Source organism: Apium graveolens, chromosome 3, assembly GCF_009905375.1.
Source record: "Apium graveolens cultivar Ventura chromosome 3, ASM990537v1, whole genome shotgun sequence".
NCBI lineage: Eukaryota > Viridiplantae > Streptophyta > Magnoliopsida > Apiales > Apiaceae > Apium > Apium graveolens.
In genome coordinates, this window is record NC_133649.1 from 63,397,978 (window position 1) to 63,417,694 (window position 19,717).

Below are 19,717 nucleotides of genomic sequence, written 5' to 3' on the forward strand. Positions count from 1 at the left end.
ACTAGCTTGATTCTTGGCACATTGCCATTTTTTTAATGCTCTCTTCAACAGTGTCCAGTGTGAGTCAAGAATAACTTTTGAACGAGGTTCGGCAGGAGAATTTTCGAGAGTACCACACCAATTTTTTGCATAAATCATCATAAATTCGCCCCCATAAATTATTCTTGTTTGAAATCGACCGGTTATTGGATCAACAGATTGTCGAGTCCACGAAATACATAATTGTAAATCTTCGGAAGGGAGCCAATTAGTACCCATTATATATTTATATGTATATTTTATGAAAGAAAAATGAGACTGAGAAGATATGAACGTGGGTATTATAATTTTTGTGTAAAAAATGAATACAAAAGTTCACATTTATAAGTAAAAAAATGACCATTATTTTATTAACGTTACTAATTTTAATGTAATATAGCCATTACATTGCCAAAAGGAAGACATGTGGCACAAGAAAAGGTAAAAGCAGGGCTACCTGTTTATTAGTCTGGCAATTTTCAAAGCTCACCTTGTTGAATAAAGGAGCATTAATAATTGATGGCTTGAATTCCCTAGCGCTAAATCACCTGTTTTCATTAGTTAATTGAAATACGTGCTGAATTGTTGAATTGCTGAATTAATGCATATGGTGCATATGATCTAATAATCAAAGAAGTTGTCAACGGGCCTCTGTTTTATCTTTATTTTGCACAACTTGCTATCTTTTTTACTTTTAATGATAATATTATGTACTTATTTATTTGATAAATAGTATTTGATGAATTGAAAGAGTCTTATATGTGTATAAAAATTAAGAAAAAGGTTGATTTAGTGTGAATAGTACCAATTCAATTGATTTAATTGATGAACTGATGTTCCTAATGGGGTGCATATGCTCTAATGCGTGGACAACCATGAGTAGGCCTAGTTGTAATAATAATGTATGACATCACTCGTTATAAAAGGGCCTCTGAGGGCCAACATTTTTCCGGGTGTTATTTTTTAACATCATTTTAAAAAATTGTGTTATTTTAGACCAAAATCTCGATTTCATTCCCACGATTTACCCAAACACCCTCAAAAATCGGTTAGACGAATATCTAGCTTAATTAATAATAAATAAATTGATAATACTATCAATTTCTATTTCTAGTACAAACTTTTGATCACATTTAACCTCAATTAATTAATAAATAATAATCTTAATAAACTTATAACATCTATCGCTGAAGATGCTATTAATTCGAATTTACTATATGTCCAGAAAAGTAAAGTAAGTTAAGATTTGGAATTGTGCCATGTCAAGAACCTTGTTCTCTTGGTTGGAATATGTTGGATTTGATTTGATAGTATATATTTCAATAATAATAAATAATAAATTTACAATTCAAAAAACACATTGAGTTAGCTGTGAATCAGTGAATGCCAGGTCACCCCTATCTTTTCTGGTGGTCGAAATGATTCCTCTCTTACTTTAAAAAAATTTAATTTATTTCCCCTTGAGAAAAAACTCTATCGAATTTCAAATACATTTCATTTGAATTTCAAATTTTGTTCCCAGACCCCCGTGCCACTCCGTGTCTATATACATACACGCTCGGATATATAAACACACATCTATCTACCCTCACTACTCTCATATCCTCTTCATCGTCACTCACAACAGAGACAGAGAGAGAGAGTATCGAGAGAGATAAAGCAACTCTTTTTTAGGTACGGCTCGATCTCTTTATCTAACTAGCTTTATCTTTATATTCAAATTATGAATTTTTTGGATCTGAATCTGATTATTTAAGTTGAGATTATGCAATTAGTGTTAGTTTATAGTTTGATCTGTCTTTTTATGCATAGATTTATGTATTTGATTGTTTTGAATTGTTAATCGTGTGTATATGAGGTTGATTTATGTGTATTGGTGTTTATTGAGCTTATAATGATGTGCTTTACTTTACTCATCTAGTTGATTGACTGGATTGACCTGTTTTTTACCTCTGAAATTACGCCATTGGATCGATGTGCTTTTTGTTCCAGATGTAATTGCACGGATGTCTCGTTATGAGTATGATTGTGAGGTTTTTATTATGAATTTGGAGTTACGGTTGTTAGTAAATGTGGTAGCTGGTGGTGTTTCGATGTTTTTGTGAATGCCGTGATTTTTGTTTCTATATCTGATTAAAATGAACTTTACTGACAAGTGAATTGAGTATAGTGATTTTTTGATGGGGCTGCCTTATTTGATTAGTTAATGGACAATGTCTATACAGGACAGATGGAAACGAAAATGATAATGTTGGGATTGAATGATTGATGGTTAAAAGTGGATCAATAATGGTGATTTGGTTACTGAGTGTTTTATGTTATTTTTTGTTTGATTATTTTATTTATTTTTAAATTTTGCAGTAACATAAAATGGCTGATGCTGAGGATATCCAGCCCCTAGTTTGTGACAATGGAACTGGAATGGTGAAGGTTAGTTCATTTCATATTGCTCGTAAAGTTTATCAAAGTGCATAATGTATACTACTGTTTAAGATGATAGATCGTTGTTGTAAATATTGTCATGTGATATCTGTAGGCTGGTTTTGCTGGTGATGATGCTCCCAGAGCAGTGTTTCCCAGTATTGTTGGGAGACCAAGGCATACTGGTGTGATGGTTGGGATGGGACAGAAGGATGCTTATGTTGGTGATGAAGCCCAGTCGAAGAGAGGTATTCTTACCTTGAAATATCCAATTGAGCATGGAATTGTAAGTAATTGGGATGATATGGAGAAAATCTGGCATCACACTTTTTACAACGAGCTTCGAGTTGCTCCAGAGGAACACCCAGTTCTTCTAACTGAGGCACCACTCAACCCCAAGGCCAACAGGGAGAAGATGACTCAAATCATGTTTGAGACGTTTAATGTCCCTGCTATGTATGTTGCAATCCAGGCCGTTCTTTCTCTATATGCAAGTGGACGTACTACTGGTTAGTATATGTCCGTACAAGTAGTATATTCTGTAGTTGACATTATTTTTTATAGCTTCAATCTAAAATCTTCGAAATCCAATAGGTATTGTGCTCGACTCTGGTGACGGTGTGAGCCATACTGTTCCAATTTATGAAGGGTATGCCCTTCCCCATGCCATTCTTCGTCTTGATCTTGCTGGTCGTGATCTCACCGATTCTCTCATGAAGATCTTAACTGAGAGAGGTTACATGTTCACCACCACTGCTGAGCGGGAAATTGTCCGTGACATGAAGGAGAAGCTTGCTTATGTGGCCCTCGACTACGAGCAGGAGCTTGAAACTTCCAAGAGTAGCTCTTCTGTGGAAAAGAATTATGAATTGCCTGATGGTCAAGTTATTACAATTGGAGCTGAGAGATTCCGTTGCCCAGAGGTTCTGTTCCAGCCGTCTTTGATCGGGATGGAAGCTGCAGGAATTCACGAAACTACTTACAACTCAATCATGAAGTGTGATGTTGATATCAGAAAGGATCTGTATGGAAACATAGTGCTCAGTGGTGGTTCAACAATGTTCCCAGGTATTGCAGATCGTATGAGCAAGGAAATCACTGCTCTTGCTCCCAGCAGCATGAAGATCAAGGTTGTTGCACCACCCGAGAGAAAATACAGTGTCTGGATCGGAGGATCCATTCTTGCATCTCTTAGCACTTTCCAACAGGTAAAACCACTTAAAAGATGTCATTTTGATTTGGTATTTGTGAATGGCCAATTTTGTTATATATCTGACCTTATCATTCTCTATTGTATTATCAGATGTGGATCTCCAAGGGTGAATATGATGAGTCTGGTCCATCAATTGTGCACAGGAAGTGCTTCTAAGTTCTACAGTATATGCATTGGAGCTCGAGTTTCTTTTTCAATTTATTTTGCTTTTTATATAATATTTCATGTAAACTCAGTTATGTGATCAGTTGAGAATTGGGAGAAAAAATGATTTTGATGTATCTACTCTTCGTCAGCTGTGTTTCGGGTACCAGTCTACCCTGGAAGTATGTTAAAGAAAATTGTGACTTGTTAGTAGAGGATGCTTAGAGTTGAGAAGTGATTTGTTATGTATCTTTTTCAATCCGATTCTTGAATATTTTAATTTCATCATCTCACTTTTTACCGCAGCATATATGTTTATATTTAATGCGCTAGAAATTATTTTCAAGCCCTTCAATCAGTGTTCAGATTTTTGTAGAAGAAACTATGCAAACTGTAGCTTCAATTGCCAAATGGCTGAAGTATTTAGAACATCTACCGTTTGGAGTTTCTTTTGAACTGCTTGCCTTTGTTTCTTTCTAAAATCCTGCAACTGTTTGAAGTATTCTGGACGTCCATTTGTTTGAAACTTCCTCGTTCGTACAAAACTGCTTTCTTGTACATCCACTAGAATTATGTAAGACTGTTTGTTGAGTTGTCTTTAGTACGTGTGCTTGTTTTGTCTCAAACTCTCAAGATATGGTTCCTACAGCTAGCATATCCTGTTCTTATTGAACGTCTTCCACAAACAAAAACTATCCCCTACACCACAAAATATATTATGTGGGCGTTAATTTGTCATGTTTTACTATTTATTATCTGTGAGCCCTAGCCAAAAAATGTAATCTTATATTTCACAAAATGCTAATAGCTCTTATGACTTGGGAGAGACTATTATGACTGTCCATTTGAGAGAAGTTTCTAGAACTTGAAAACTAGAGATTGCGATTCAAAAGTATCAAAACTTGAAAGCATCTTGAGTGTATATAATTATGCCTGTGGGGCGTTACGCTAGCCCCTGAAGTGACTGCTACGACTTTAATGAAAATCTTTCCAGCTTGTTCGGGTGTGTAAAGTGCCCACAGGCACTACATTTTTGCGATGCCATACTTTTCCAAGTAATTTCCAACTTTGTCCTCAAAATTTGGTAAATCAAAAAGTGAAATCACTTGTAGTATTATTGTGATGAAGAGCAAGTATGTTTTACAAGTGTATCTCATCACACATAAATGACTTAGTTTAATAAGCCGTTTGCATCTCATATTACTGGTCTTTTACTTGCATTTTCATTCGTGCCAAAATTTTGTCTCCCTATGCTTCTTTTTTGTGAAGGTGTGTGAGATCAGTCAAACCAATAAAGGACTAGTTCAATATATTTGCTTAATTTACCCAAACGTTGGTGGAGCATGCCATTATTAACTTGGCCCATTTGATTTGATACTTACATGCATAATCAATTTATTATACTCCCTTTCCAAGACCAATTGTATTTTTCACGTATTTCGAGTTTTTTATAAAATATAGTTTTATAATATTTTTTTTTAAAATGAATAAAATTTTAAATATAAAACTTTTATTCATAAAAAAATTAAAAAAATATTGTGAAATTATGTTTTAAAGAAAAATTGAAAAATGTGCCAAAAATGATATATAAAATTTAATGGGAGAGAGAGGTAGCAGTAATTATGGTTAGTTAGACGACAAACAGAGAAGGGGGGGACATCATCAATTTAACTTGGTATCAATTTTAAATATGTATTTTTTTTGTGAGGAGAACCTATGCAAACATAAATCGTACGGAATTACCAATTTTAAATATGTTGATTACTCTGGTGAAGGGTTTTCACACGAATCAGAGAGGCACAATTTGGTTATACTAAGTTAGTGCCCTTGTTCAAAAAATGTGACAAGTACCAAGAGATTTATGATAATTTTTATTCCTTAAAACTAGATCTATAAGTGATACTTTTAAATTATTAGGTATTGACAAAGAAAGTAGAATAAATTGTTATATATCTGTACAGTTATTTTAAGGAATCGATGTGGTGCACATTATTCGTTGACATTCGGGATAAAATAATATTATGTACATATTTAACTAACGGTTTTTCTAATATGCATATGGGCACGTCATAAATATAAAATTTTGTAAGTTTAGTTTATTTTAATCGGTGGAGTTTGTGTGTATATAGTGGGTCTATTATTATTCATAGATATGAATCAATCAAAATAAAGTAAAATTATGAAATTTTGCTCTTAGTAGATGTCCACGGGCACACACCACAAAATTTGTTTAACTCGTGCAAATTAAGGATAATTTGGTCTCGATGTCAATAAAGGGTGTGAAGTATCGGACTCTTATTTTAAACACAAGTCACAGGTGATTCAGAACGTGGCCCTTGGGCATTAATAAGTAGGGAAGGTGAAAGTTGATAATTGAAAGCATAGCTTAGAACATGGAAGGATTGATCCTTAAACCCAACTGTTAACATGTAAGAAGGGAAAGAAAGAAGGATGATTGAATGAGCAAGGCATGTGAGGAGAATGTGTTTGTTTCTTTAGTGCTGTTCCACCTTCCTATCTGTCTGCGCATAATTATAGAGTAAAAAAAGATCGAGGTCCCTAAATGATTCTTAGAATAATACCATATTAAAATCATAATTGAATAAGATAGATTCTGAATAAATTATAACGGAAGTATCAATACACGTCATTTAGGTAACAAAATTAAATACTCAGTCTTGGATTGGGGGGTTGCAATTACATGGTGTCCCCTCTTATTTCTATGGCACTAAACAAAGTGTTTACTACTACTTTGTAAGAATTCAAGATGATGGTCTCAACCTTGAGATGATGATCCCACTCGTGCAATGCTTGGTGATCATGTTCGCACATCTTTAATTTATGTTATACTATCATGTATATCAAGGTTGTACTACGTGAACTAATGCAAACAACCTAATACTATATGCATCTTAACTTTAATATTATACATACACTTATTTGGGTCATGATATACTAAAAAAAATTTTGTATTGAGCGTCCTTAGATAACTTAAGTGGTCATGAGTTCTCTTTCTCAGTCCTGAGTTAGACCATCATTTTTATAACAATTTATGAGAACATATACTAATATTATATCTGTAGACCATATTTATCAAAAAAATCGTATTTATAGTGTTGGACCAGGACAAGACGGCCCAAAGGAATTATAGTTAGAATAATCACAATACATTATGTAAAGCCCAAGAAGGCCCACATTGTAAGGATTGAGCCCATTTGGGACTTAGTATAAATAAAGGACAACAATCCCATTTGAAGGGGTTGGCTAATTAAGCAAAGAAGATCATCTCCTAAAACTATAGACTAATAATAATATTATTGGTACATCATTTGGCGCTAGAAGGAGCTTTGCTTTAACAAGATCCAACCAGAAGATGATTGTAGAAGAGCTTGATCCGGGAACCGCCGGACCAACTCAGGTAAAGGAGTTGACGGCAGAAGTTGCCGCCGACCCCTCGACCCACGACGATCGCGAGCTTCCAAAACAACCGGCATTGAAGCCGAAGTGTTTGTTCCCTCCACCTGAGGCTCCTCCAGAAGATCAATTTCTAGGATTGAAGGACTCACTCCAAAGGGACAAAAAAAGAAAAGCTGTGTCAGACCAGCGTTTTAGAGTTCAAACATCTAAAGGAAAAAAAGTTCTCTCGAGCGACGTGCGGCTACATTTGGAAAAGAAAGAAAGGCTAAAAGCCCAAAACCAAGGAAATCCAAAAGATTCGCTTGATTCAGATGAAGAACTCGAGTTTCTAGAGCGCGAAGCTCAGAGATTGCAGGCTAAACTTGAGCGAAAACGTGAGATTCACCGTCTTCGTCGAGAGCTCCAACAAACTACAATTCAAAATGAAGGACAAGATGATGAATTTTATGATGAAGATGATGCAGAGTACGAATATGAGCCCTCGACGGAGTCAACATATTCGCAACCTCGCGAACGTCGACAGAGGACAGTGTCATCTGCCGATGTCTCACATCAGACAGAATCCACAGAATCTATATCTCACGAGGAGTTCGCTAAAATTAAGCAAAGACAGAGGAAGAGCTAGAAGTCAATCAAGTACTAGATATCGACCCAAGAGAGTTGATTGACTCTTCCACAAGCAATTCATGCTCCCCTCTCGAAGAAACAGAAGATATAGAAGTATTTGAAGGAAACCCAGATAAAACAACAAGAATTGGCAAAAACCTCTCATCAGATCTCAAAAGAGATATCACAAACCTCATTCGGGAATTCTCCGACATTTTCGCTTGGGTCCCGAGAGACATGCCTGGCATCCCAGAGACCACTGCTCGACACTCGCTGCACATCAGTAAAGACACCAGGCCTGTGCGACAGAAACAACGCATATTCTCGGCCGAGAAAAGAGCAGCCATCGACCAAGAGGTCGACAGACTCCTCGACGCCGGCTTCATCGAGCCCGTGCAATTCCCCACATGGATATCAAACGTAGTTCTGGTTAAGAAAAGCAATGGGAAGTGGAGAATGTGCATTGATTATTCAGATGTGAATAGGGCGTGCCCTAAAGATTTTTACCCTTTGCCCAATATCGACCAACTCATCGACGCCACAGCGGGAAACGAACTCCTGTCCTTTATGGACGCCTTTTCGGGGTATAATCAAATTAAGATGGATTCCCATGACTGGCAACAAACTGCTTTCATCACTCATAGAGGGGTCTTTGGATACAAAGTAATGTCCTTCGGATTAATCAATGCGGGTGCTACTTTTCAGCAGACAATGGATAAAATATTCTCTTCGCAGATAGGAAGAAACATGCTAATATACGTCGATGACATGATCACAAAGTCAAAAGCTACCTCCGACCACGTGACAGACCTTCGAGAAACGTTCACCAATGCAAGGGAAAATAACATGCGACTGAACCCGGCAAAGTGTTCATTCGGCCTTACTGCAGGTAAATTTTTGGGGTTCCTTGTTACCCAGAAAGGCATCGAGGCCGATCCAGCTCAGACAAAAGCTATTCTAGAAATGAGCAAACCAAGATCCATTAAAGACTTACAAAAACTCACAGGGTGTATAGCCGCACTTCGAAGGTTCATTCCTCAATCTTCAAAGAGATGCCTCCCATTTTTCTCTGCAATGAAAAAAGCTTCCAGATCATCGCAGTTTGAATGGAACGAAGACTGTGAAAAGAATTTCACGGAGTTAAAGATGTTTTTGACAAATCCTCCAGTTTTAACACGACCCTTAACAGGTGAGCCGCTACGGGTATATCTCCCAGCTTCCGACGAAACTGTCGCGGCAGTATTGGTCCGTGTCGATGAGGGAAAAGATATTCCTGTATATTACATCAGTCACTCACTACGAGACGCAGAAACAAGGTACCCTCAAGTCGAGAAACTCGTATACGCTCTCGTTGTCGCAAGTCGTAAGCTACGCCATTATTTTCAAGCGAGAGAAATCCATGTCCTGACCAATCTTCCTCTGAAAAGAATCCTGCACAAGCCCGACATAACAGGCAGGCTCGCAGCTTGGACCATCGAGTTAAGCCAGTTCTACATCGAGTATAAACCTCGAACGGCGATCAAGGCCCAAGTTCTCTCAGATTTCGTCGCCGAATGCCAGTTCCAATCCAAGACGCACAAACCTGAAGAGGACCAGTCTCGTCCGTGGCTTCTGTTCGTTGATGGTTCCTCGACGTCCGGCTCTGGAGGAGCAGGGGTCATATTAATCAGCCCAGGAGGATTCAAAATTCAGCAGGCTCTCAAGTTCGGGTTCTCCGCCACAAACAACGTGGCCGAGTACGAGGCACTCATTGCCGGTCTAAAACTCGCATCCGATCTCGAAGCAGAGGTCATTGACATATTTGGGGATTCTCAGTTGGTTTGCAAACAGATAAGTGGCGAATTTAAGACACATAATGAAAGGATGGCCCGATATTTAACAAGAACACAAGAGCTTCTTAGCAAATTCCCTTCATGGAAAATGTCAAACATCGACAGGGAGGAGAACCAGTGGGCAGACTCTCTAGCCAAACTAGCCTCTTCCAACCTCCCCACTAATCTCAGCCCAACATACGTCGACATTTTGGAGACCCCCTCTATCGACGAAATATCAGTCAATCAAATCCAGGCTAGGTTCGATTGGCGCCAACCCTTCCTTGAGTACATTATCAACAACAAGTTGCCTGAGCATAAGTCCGAAGCCCGCACTCTCATGTTCAAAGCCAGGAACTACTGTGTTGTGGGTTCGGAGTTATACCGACGTGCCCTCTCTGAGCCTCTGCTCCGTTGCTTGTCTCCAGAAGAGGCCCTCCAAGCGATCGTAGAAATACATACGGGAATCTGTGGAGAACACCTAGGAGGGAAAACATTAGCCCTCAAAGTTATCCGACAAGGCCTGTTCTGGCCTACAATCCGGAAAGATTGTGAAGATTACGTCAAGAAATGTCAAGCATGTCAGCTGCACGGAAATGTAAACCGTCGACCCACAACTGAGCTGAACTCTATTCTCAGCCCATGCCCCTTTTTCCAATGGGGAATAGACATTGTGGGTCCCTTTCCAAAATCCAAAAATCAGTGCCAATACATCGTAGTCGCTGTGGATTACGCAACCAAATGGGTCGAAGCAAAACCACTTGCTAAAATTCGAGAAAAAGAGATGATAGAATTCTTTATGGAATACGTTGTCTTTCGCTTTGGGATCCCCAGAATCTTAGTTTCTGATAACGGCACTCAGTTTGTAGGAAAGCAATTTGAGGAGGCTCTGCTCGAATTAAAAGTCCAGCACATCAAAGCATCTGTAGCATACCCCCAAGCAAATGGACTAGCAGAGGTAACAAATAGAACCATCCTACAAGGCCTGAAGAAAAGAATTGAAGAAGTACCCCGATGTTGGGTCGACGAACTACCGAATGTATTGTGGTCGTATAGGACGACTCCCCGAAGTGCGACGGGCGAAACTCCCTTCCGACTTGCATATGGAGTCGACGCTGTCATACCTGTCGAGATAAGTCTCACCTCACCACGGATCGACGTATTCGATCCTGCTCTATCTCTCGTCGGACTTCGCCTTCACAATGATCTGTTAGAAGAAACAAGGGAAGAAGCCCGAATGCGGATGGTTGCCCAACAAGAAAAAACTGCAAGGTACTTCAACAAAAAAGTCAAACCCAAAGACTTCAAGGTTAACGACCTTGTCTTAAGAGATTCCGCAGCATCACAACCCACTGTCTCAGGAAAATTCAAACCAGCTTGGGAAGGCCCTTATCGGATCTCGAGACTTGTAAGCACGGGGACCTATGAGCTTGCGCACCTCGACGGGAAACCCATCAAAAATGCTTGGAATGGAATTCACCTCAAAAAGTTCTATCAGTAATTTAATCTCAGTTGTAACTTGTTATCTTGAGGCAGTAAAATGCCATTTCAAAAACAAACCCTCGATGTAATAGGGGTCGTTACGAGGTTATGATGAACAAATTCCTTTAACTTGGAAAAAGCACAGACTTTCACTTCCTTCGCTCCTTACTTAACTAAAAATAATCATTCATTTCTAGGCAAATGTTTATACAACCACTTCACGATGACGGTCTGGGCAATAAAATCTCTCTCATAATGTAAACACTCGACTACGAAATTAACAAACGGCTTAATGTTTCAAACTCGAGACAAATAGATAGCAAAACCAGCCAATACGTAACTGCTTACAACATAGAAATAAGCTTAAACAATGGATCGCATACCTTATACTTCTTACAAATCCAGGACCACAGTGATTACTACACTTCTCAAGTTCTGGAACTTCCATGATGTTGGTATCAATAAAGCTCTTAAACACTTAAAAATGTTCAAATACGATCACAAAAAAAAATGTTCAAATACGATTACAAAAATCACAGGGCATACCCTGCCTTCATGCGTTATCACCCTTCGATGCCAGGTCACGAAGATAGTCATCAAAGGCATGACCCTCGACGGCAAAACCAGCCTCTTCCATCCGTCGAAGACATCGTCCATAACCGTCGCCCAGAGCACCAGCGATATCTTCAACGGCTTTCTCTACCTCTGTCTTCAAATCTTCATTTTCTTTCACGATCAACTTGTAGGAGCCATCCATTCCTTCGACCTGTCGAATCAAGCCTTGGCGCTTGCCTTTTTCCTCTTCAAGCTCCCTTTCCACCTCGAGCAGTCGACCCTCGAGTTCCTGTATCCTCCCACTCGACACCTGCTCGGTAGCCTCCATCTCAGCAACCTTTTTCGACAGAGCGGAATTTGCCTTAGACAAATCAGCCACCCTGTGCTCGAGTTCCGCAAAACCCACCGCAATCTTCTTCTTTTCCCCCTTTAAGGCAGCAACTTCAGCTTCGAGCTTGGAACAAGCCTCACCATCAACATCAGCCTTGTAATCCTCCAGTATATGCATAAAATCGGAAAGAAACTGCAAAAAAAAAAAAAAAAAAAAGGGGGGACATGAAAACAGGGTCGGCAACTATGACTATAAACGACCATGACCGAACATGAAAACAAAGAAACATGCACATTAAAAAGAAAGAGAAGGGAATGAACGTACCCTCCCAGCCCGGCTCTTACATCGATCAACAAGGTCCTCACGCTTCCTCCCATCATAAGCAACCAAGTCCTGAGGTAAGTTAAAGAGGTTAAGTGCCCTCAAGGGCACAGTTGATCCCCCCGTCCATCGCTCCGTGGGCTGAATCTCGACCCTCATCACCTCTTTCTTCGATCGAGGGTCGACGGTCTTCCCATAAACCCTTTCCCCGGCAGTGGCCACATTTTTGTTCACACCCTCGACCCCGCCCCCCCCGTCCTCCAACAGCTACTTCATCATCCTCCCTCCGAAACCGCTTTCGAGGGTTACCTTCCACGCGGACGAGATCTGAAACAACCCTCTCATTGTCTTCAATTACCTTGTTTCCCTGGTCATCAAGCAATTCAATTGAAACTGAATGAGGAACCCCCGACGGTCCAGCCCTGGCCGCATCAGCAGGCTTCCTCGCAGCACGCTGCAGTAACAACATCATTGCCTTGTCCATTCCTCCTCGAATCCCTCCGTCTAAAACCTTTTTAAGTGAGGCTCCTTCCACTACAAAGAAACAAACAAAACAATAAGTCAGCCATCCTATATATAAGCACTTACGAAAATTAAAATAAGCAAGAGCCGACAATGATAAGTACAAAAACTAAGTACGTAAACAAAATAAGGGCAATAACAATTAATACATCCCCCTTACAATCGTGCATCCCTAGAAATCCAGAGTCCTTCAAATCTAAGTGTGTGTACCATGTCCTCGACCCATGAAACTCATCGAGGTAGGCAGTATCGTGCTTCTCCATGTTATTTAAATAATCAATCGTGCCCTGGCTAACTTTCCCGCAAGGCTTTACAAATTCCAAGTCAGGACCCCCAACGTACAACCATTGCGAGTGATAACCAGAATTCGATGACCTAACACTAACAATCTTCATCCGTCGATGTCGGGAGTCGAAATATACTTGGCCCCCATAGTACCGCACACCATAAATAGAGAAAAACAATTTCAAAGTCGGTAATCGACCCTTATCACAGCACAGCGCCACGAAACCACTTAACTGAGCAACAGAATTTGGTGTCAGCTGCCCTAAACCACAACCGATAGCCTCATACATCGTCAGGAAGAACGGATGCATGGGCAAACGAAGACCAAACTGAAACATTATCATCGCAACCCCATGCATTCCGAACTCGGGCATCATCCAAACCCTCTCATCTGCTGTCGGCACTCGGTACCGGTAGCCGTTAGACAGGTCGATGTACTTCTCCAACTTACTCGCAGGGGGGTCGACGGTGATGTAATAACTAAGATAGTTTAAACTAGGTTTGCTCTCAAATTCGATCCTACCTAGTCGAAGACTTTCCTCGACCGTTCTATTCCTAAGTTCCAGGGTACGAGGACTTAAGGGTGGAGAGGGCATAGGACCTGGAGGCACCCCCTTCAAAAACTCATCGCTCCCTAAGAAATCAAAAGATCCACACTCACCTAGGTCCGGGATCTCTAGATTATCCAAGTTCAAAACAGACTCCTCGTCACCCTCCTCTAACGGTCGCTTCCCGGGGTCCCGGTTGGTGGCACTATGCGACGACGACGACGAAGGAAAGTCGGCCATTATAAATCGGTAAACTATAGATAAACACGACCGACCCGCAGATAAAAAGGAAAAGGAAGAGAGAGAGAGAGTAGACGACTTACAGTGCGAGCCCAGAACGCGCTGCAATCCCCTTTTAGATGCCTGGAGAGGAAGTCGAAGAGGTTAGCCTGGAAGCCTGCAAAAACAAAAAAAAACCTGGAAAAATAAATTCAAAAACACGCATGAACGGATATATACCTTCAAAAAAAAATAAAACATTACGTTTAATTCCTTTCTTTTTTCGGACACACACGTTTGACTCCTTTCTTGAATTAACGATTATTTCTTATTTTTCTTTTGCTTCGTTCGTTCGTTTTTTCACTAATTTTTCCCTTCATTTCATTATCCTGTCCGGTCACTAACTTTATTCAGGTATCAAGACAAAAATCTCGGAATTCAAAACGCAAGGGTGGAGAGCACGAAAACGCAAATCTAAAGATATCGCGCAAAACAAGGAGGGGGACTAATGTTGGACCAGGACAAGACGGCCCAAAGGAATTATAGTTAGAATAATCACAATACATTATGTAAAGCCCAAGAAGGCCCACATTGTAAGGATGGAGCCCATTTGGGACTTAGTATAAATAAAGGACAACAATCCCATTTGAAGGGGTTGGCTAATTAAGCAAAGAAGATCATCTCCTAAAACTATAGACTAATAATAATATTATTGGTACATCATATAGTTTGGACCGACGGTTGTGCGATAAGGTCGCCCTTGAACAATAATTATGTTGACAGAAAGATCGTGATTTGTGATACACAGAAGTAGATTTGCTTTTGTTAATGAGCAAGCAGATTTTATTGTTTATTTATTAATTTTACTAGTTTAAAACCCGTGCGATGTATGGATTGTTCAGACTTTTTTTAGTATTATATTTTTTTTAAAATTTTTTTTTGAATTCAATACTAAATTTTGTTTATTTAAAATTTTAAATGATATTATTTCATGATAATAATATTAGTAAACGCATATGTTTATACCTTTTTAGAACATTTAAATTTATTTAAAGTGATAGCATCACATTGGTAGGGGGAAAATATTATTATAAAAAAATTATTATTTTATTGAGAGTAAAAATATAATGTCTCCATTATGTTGGTACCTTAAAAAAATATTATTTTAGCATGGTGATTACTTAATCGATTATGTAAAATTCGTAATTTTATTTTTAATTTATTTATTAGAAATTAGATATTAATTTGTCTAGATAAATATTTTAAAATTAGAATATTCTGAAAATATTTTGTGCAAGGTAGTTGATTTGTGAAAAGATTTGTTATTTGTGGAAATAAGTGTAAGAATAATTTAGAAAATCGAAATTTTTTTTAGTTTAGGTAATTGTGTGTATCAAATATTTTATTTATGGAATTTACTTGGAGAGGTTGTAAATCTTTAGGAGGAAATATTATTATTTCCTAGTTGAGATATAGGGTTTTGTATCGTTATAAATACACCATATTCGTATTCCTTGTTTTTATCATTAAAATTCGTAGGACTTTCTCAGCAAAAATCAGCTGTCTTGTAAAATTCGTAGAAAATTCATCGTAAGTCAGAATTCAGTGATTCTGGACTTTTTAGAAAGGTCTTTTCGTTATCTTCAGCTTTCGTGTTTCGTGTTTTTCAAGAAAATATCGTTTAGAGGGTCAAAAAGAGTAAATTCAGATCTGGTCAGGCTTTGAGGTAAGTACCTTTTGACTTACTTTTAAATTTCCGAAAAGATATTTCAGTTCTGTTTTTAATTTCATATAAGATATAAAAACTTTGATTTCGAAATTATAAGATATAAGTATTTGTGAATTTTAGAACCCAGTCTCTACGTTTTCGAACCGTTCGTAATTTACGCTATAGTTCCGGAATTAGCCTTATATACCCTTGTTAGGCGCACAAGTGTGCAACTTTAGATACCTATTAAGGGTGCGTAATTATTGAACTTTAGATGCCGACCACTGGCAAAGTGTGGTATATGAGAATAAGAATAAGAATTAGATGTCGGCTACTGGCAAAGTGTGGTATATGAGAATAAGAATAAGAATTAGATGTCGGCTATTGGCAAAGTGTGGCCGTAGATCAAGACTGTGGTGTTTATAAGAATTATCGTTTCGTTCTGTTTTATTCTGCTCAGATCTGTTATAAAATCTGTACTGTTATAAATTCTGCTCTGTTCTGTTTTAAATTCTGAATTTTAAAATATAAAACTTTGGGTTGGATTTATTTTAGAAAATGTTTTACAAAATTATTATTGTTTTAAGAAAAATCGTTTTATCAAAACACCCATTGTTTTTCTGTTTAAAAGTTAGTCAATTTGTACTTGCTGAGCTGTGTAGCTCACCCCTTTTAACATTTCAGGTTCGGAATTTGGAGCATATTAAGATTAAGGAATGAGAACTATGTGGAGATCTGTGCTGCTTCGTTTTGTGCTATTTGAATTAGAATAAAGATTTTGTTTTTAGAGAATAAATTTAATTATCTGTTAGACAATTATTATCGGATTTGTGGAGCTGCGTCTCTATTTTTATGATTTTGATTATTGAGTTTGACCGCTGCTTTGAATTTCGTGATCTATTAGAATTATCGAGTAATAATATATTTTATTTTTAGTTTTCGATTTAGAATTTAATAGTCCGGAAGTGCGGGTTGTTACAGTTGGTATCAAGAGCAGGCTGTCCTTCGGAGTGTATTAGGTATGGGACTAGTACATTCCCTAGGATGCGATCCTTTAGACTATCGTATAGGTCTTAGAAAATTATTTTGGATTTAGGGCATTTATTTGTGTGATTATTTGATATGTTTGACTTTTGTGTTTTTTTTTATTATTGACTATAAGTTTAGAATTTGTTTTGTGTGTTCTAGTAAAGATGGATGGAGAAAATCAGAACAACAATGAAAATCAGGGCAATAATGATGAAGGAGGAAACGTCTTTGACCAGCTGGCTGAAACTCTAGCTGTACTTGTGAATCAGCAACCGAAGCCCAACATCGTCTCTCAATTCAAGCGTTTGAACCCGCCAACTTTTGATGGAGCTACAGACCCGGCTATCGTTGAGATGTGGATCCAAGAGATGGAAAAAGCTTTCGGACTTCTGGGGAGCAATGAGGAACAGAAGGTGACCTTAGCTGTGTACCAATTGCAAGGAAGCGCTTACGACTGGTGGCTTATGGAAAAGAGGAAGAATGAGACGACAAATCTTGAAGAAAATCATGAACCGTACACTTGGGCAAAGTTCAAGAAGGCTTTAGAGGACAAGTACTTTCCGAGAACAGTTCGTCTGCAGAAAGAGAGGGACTTCATTCGACTTCAACAAGGTGGAAGAACCGTCATTGAATACGAAGCAGAATTTGCAAAGCTTGCGAAGTACGCGTCGACCCTAGTAGCAGATGAGAGCAGTCGAGCACGAAGATTAGAGGAGGGACTTCGAAGTGACATCAGGAATTCAGTGGCGTCGTTTGAACTTCAGACGTACGAGGCTGTCCTCAACAAGGCGTTAGTGATCGAAAGGGGCTTGGCAGAATCTGAAAAGGCGTCTGGCAGTTGGAATAAGAGGCGGTTCACTCAAACTAGTGGGCAATCTTTTCAAGGGGGACCACTCAAGAAGCCACACGTGTACGATAACATCGGGGGTCAAGGTGATCGAGAGACGTGTACCAGGTGCGGCAAGAATCATCCGGACAAAGTCTGTCGTTGGAATACAGGTGCTTGTTTTCATTGCGGAGAAGTAGGACATAAGATTTCGAATTGTCCGCACAATCCGCCACCGCCACCAAGGAAGGAAGCAGATAACAAGATGGGCAAAGGACGTGTGTTTCAGCTGACAGGAAATGACAACTATCGCAATTAAGGTATGATTTCTTTTCTTTAGTGACTTATTTAATTTATTTATGTTATGTGAATTTGGGGACCAAATTCTTTTAAGGAGGGAAGAATGTAAAATTCGTAATTTTATTTTTAATTTATTTATTAGAAATTAGATATTAATTTGTCTAGATAAATATTTTAAAATTAGAATATTCTGAAAACATTTTGTGCAAGGTAGTTGATTTGTGAAAAGATTTGTTATTTGTGGAAATAAGTGTAAGAATAATTTAGAAAATCGAAATTTTTTTTAGTTTAGGTAATTGTGTGTATCAAATATTTTATTTATGGAATTTACTTGGAGAGGTTGTAAATCTTTAGGAGGAAATATTATTATTTCCTAGTTGAGATATAGGGTTTTGTATCGTTATAAATACACCATATTCGTATTCCTTGTTTTTATCATTAAAATTCGTAGGACTTTCTCAGCAAAAATCAGCTGTCTTGTAAAATTCGTAGAAAATTCATCGTAAGTCAGAATTCAGTGATTCTGGACTTTTCAGAAAGGTCTTTTCGTTATCTTCAGCTTTCGTGTTTCGTGTTTTTCAAGAAAATATCGTTTAGAGGGTCAAAAAGAGTAAATTCAGATCTGGTCAGGCTTTGAGGTAAGTACCTTTTGACTTACTTTTAAATTTCCGAAAAGATATTTCAGTTCTGTTTTTAATTTCATATAAGATATAAAAACTTTGATTTCGAAATTATAAGATATAAGTATTTGTGAATTTTAGAACCCAGTCTCTACGTTTTCGAACCGTTCGTAATTTACGCTATAGTTCCGGAATTAGCCTTATATACCCTTGTTAGGCGCACAAGTGTGCAACTTTAGATACCTATTAAGGGTGCGTAATTATTGAACTTTAGATGCCGACCACTGGCAAAGTGTGGTATATGAGAATAAGAATAAGAATTAGATGTCGGCTACTGGCAAAGTGTGGTATATGAGAATAAGAATAAGAATTAGATGTCGGCTATTGGCAAAGTGTGGCCGTAGATCAAGACTGTGGTGTTTATAAGAATTATCGTTTCGTTCTGTTTTATTCTGCTCAGATCTGTTATAAAATCTGTACTGTTATAAATTCTGCTCTGTTCTGTTTTAAATTCTGAATTTTAAAATATAAAACTTTGGGTTGGATTTATTTTAGAAAATATTTTACAAAATTATTATTGTTTTAAGAAAAATCGTTTTATCAAAACACCCATTGTTTTTCTGTTTAAAAGTTAGTCAATTTGTACTTGCTGAGCTGTGTAGCTCACCCCTTTTAACATTTCAGGTTCGGAATTTGGAGCATATTAAGATTAAGGAATGAGAACTATGTGGAGATCTGTGCTGCTTCGTTTTGTGCTATTTGAATTAGAATAAAGATTTTGTTTTTAGAGAATAAATTTAATTATCTGTTAGACAATTATTATCGGATTTGTGGAGCTGCGTCTCTATTTTTATGATTTTGATTATTGAGTTTGACCGCTGCTTTGAATTTCGTGATCTATTAGAATTATCGAGTAATAATATATTTTATTTTTAGTTTTCGATTTAGAATTTAATAGTCCGGAAGTGCGGGTTGTTACAGATTAACTATAACGCTATAAAAGATATTTGAAAAAAACAATATTACCTATTGAATGATATAGTTTTATTGATAATTATATGTGTATTTTTTAAAAATAATATTTAAATTTTAATTAAAATTTGATTTTTTTAGTTCACATCAATAGAATACAAATTATACAAATTATCAATAAGATAATTTTGTTTTAGACTAAATATTTAATATATATAATTTTGTTTTGTTGGTCGGATTGTATTTTTATTTTAGTTTTGTGTTAGTCTGAATCAATTGTATAATGTATTTTTTTATCCTTATATTTTATTTATCCAATTTCATTAGTATAATTTTTAGGAGGATCGATAGTATTATTATTTTATCTTA

At 37.7% G+C, this 19,717-nt stretch overlaps 2 protein-coding genes across 2 annotated transcripts; both read left to right on the top strand.

Annotated features, from left to right (window-relative positions):
- The first annotated feature begins 1,544 nt into the window (after positions 1–1,544).
- On the top strand, positions 1,545–4,101 carry LOC141712356 (actin-7). The gene is made up of 5 exons (XM_074515268.1): positions 1,545–1,692; positions 2,380–2,448; positions 2,555–2,948; positions 3,034–3,647; positions 3,743–4,101. Exons 2-5 carry the CDS (start codon positions 2,389–2,391, stop codon positions 3,806–3,808), a joined length of 1,134 nt encoding a protein of 377 aa, XP_074371369.1. The 5' UTR covers positions 1,545–1,692; positions 2,380–2,388; the 3' UTR covers positions 3,809–4,101.
- A 12,693-nt stretch (positions 4,102–16,794) lies between these two features.
- On the top strand, positions 16,795–17,775 carry LOC141714275 (uncharacterized). Its single transcript, XM_074517804.1, has one exon. The coding sequence runs from the start codon at positions 16,795–16,797 to the stop codon at positions 17,773–17,775; it is 981 nt and encodes a 326-aa protein (XP_074373905.1).
- The last annotated feature ends 1,942 nt before the right edge of the window (positions 17,776–19,717 follow it).

Excerpts from the sequence above, each read along its gene's own strand:
- LOC141712356 (XM_074515268.1), top strand. The coding sequence starts at position 2,389 with ATGGCTGATGCTGAGGATATCCAGCCCCTAGTTTGTGACAATGGAACT. Across the intron at positions 2,449-2,554 it reads ATGGAACTGGAATGGTGAAG|GCTGGTTTTGCTGGTGATGA; the intron begins GTTAGTTCATTT and ends TGATATCTGTAG. Across the intron at positions 3,648-3,742 it reads CTCTTAGCACTTTCCAACAG|ATGTGGATCTCCAAGGGTGA; the intron begins GTAAAACCACTT and ends TTGTATTATCAG.
- LOC141714275 (XM_074517804.1), top strand. The coding sequence starts at position 16,795 with ATGGATGGAGAAAATCAGAACAACAATGAAAATCAGGGCAATAATGAT.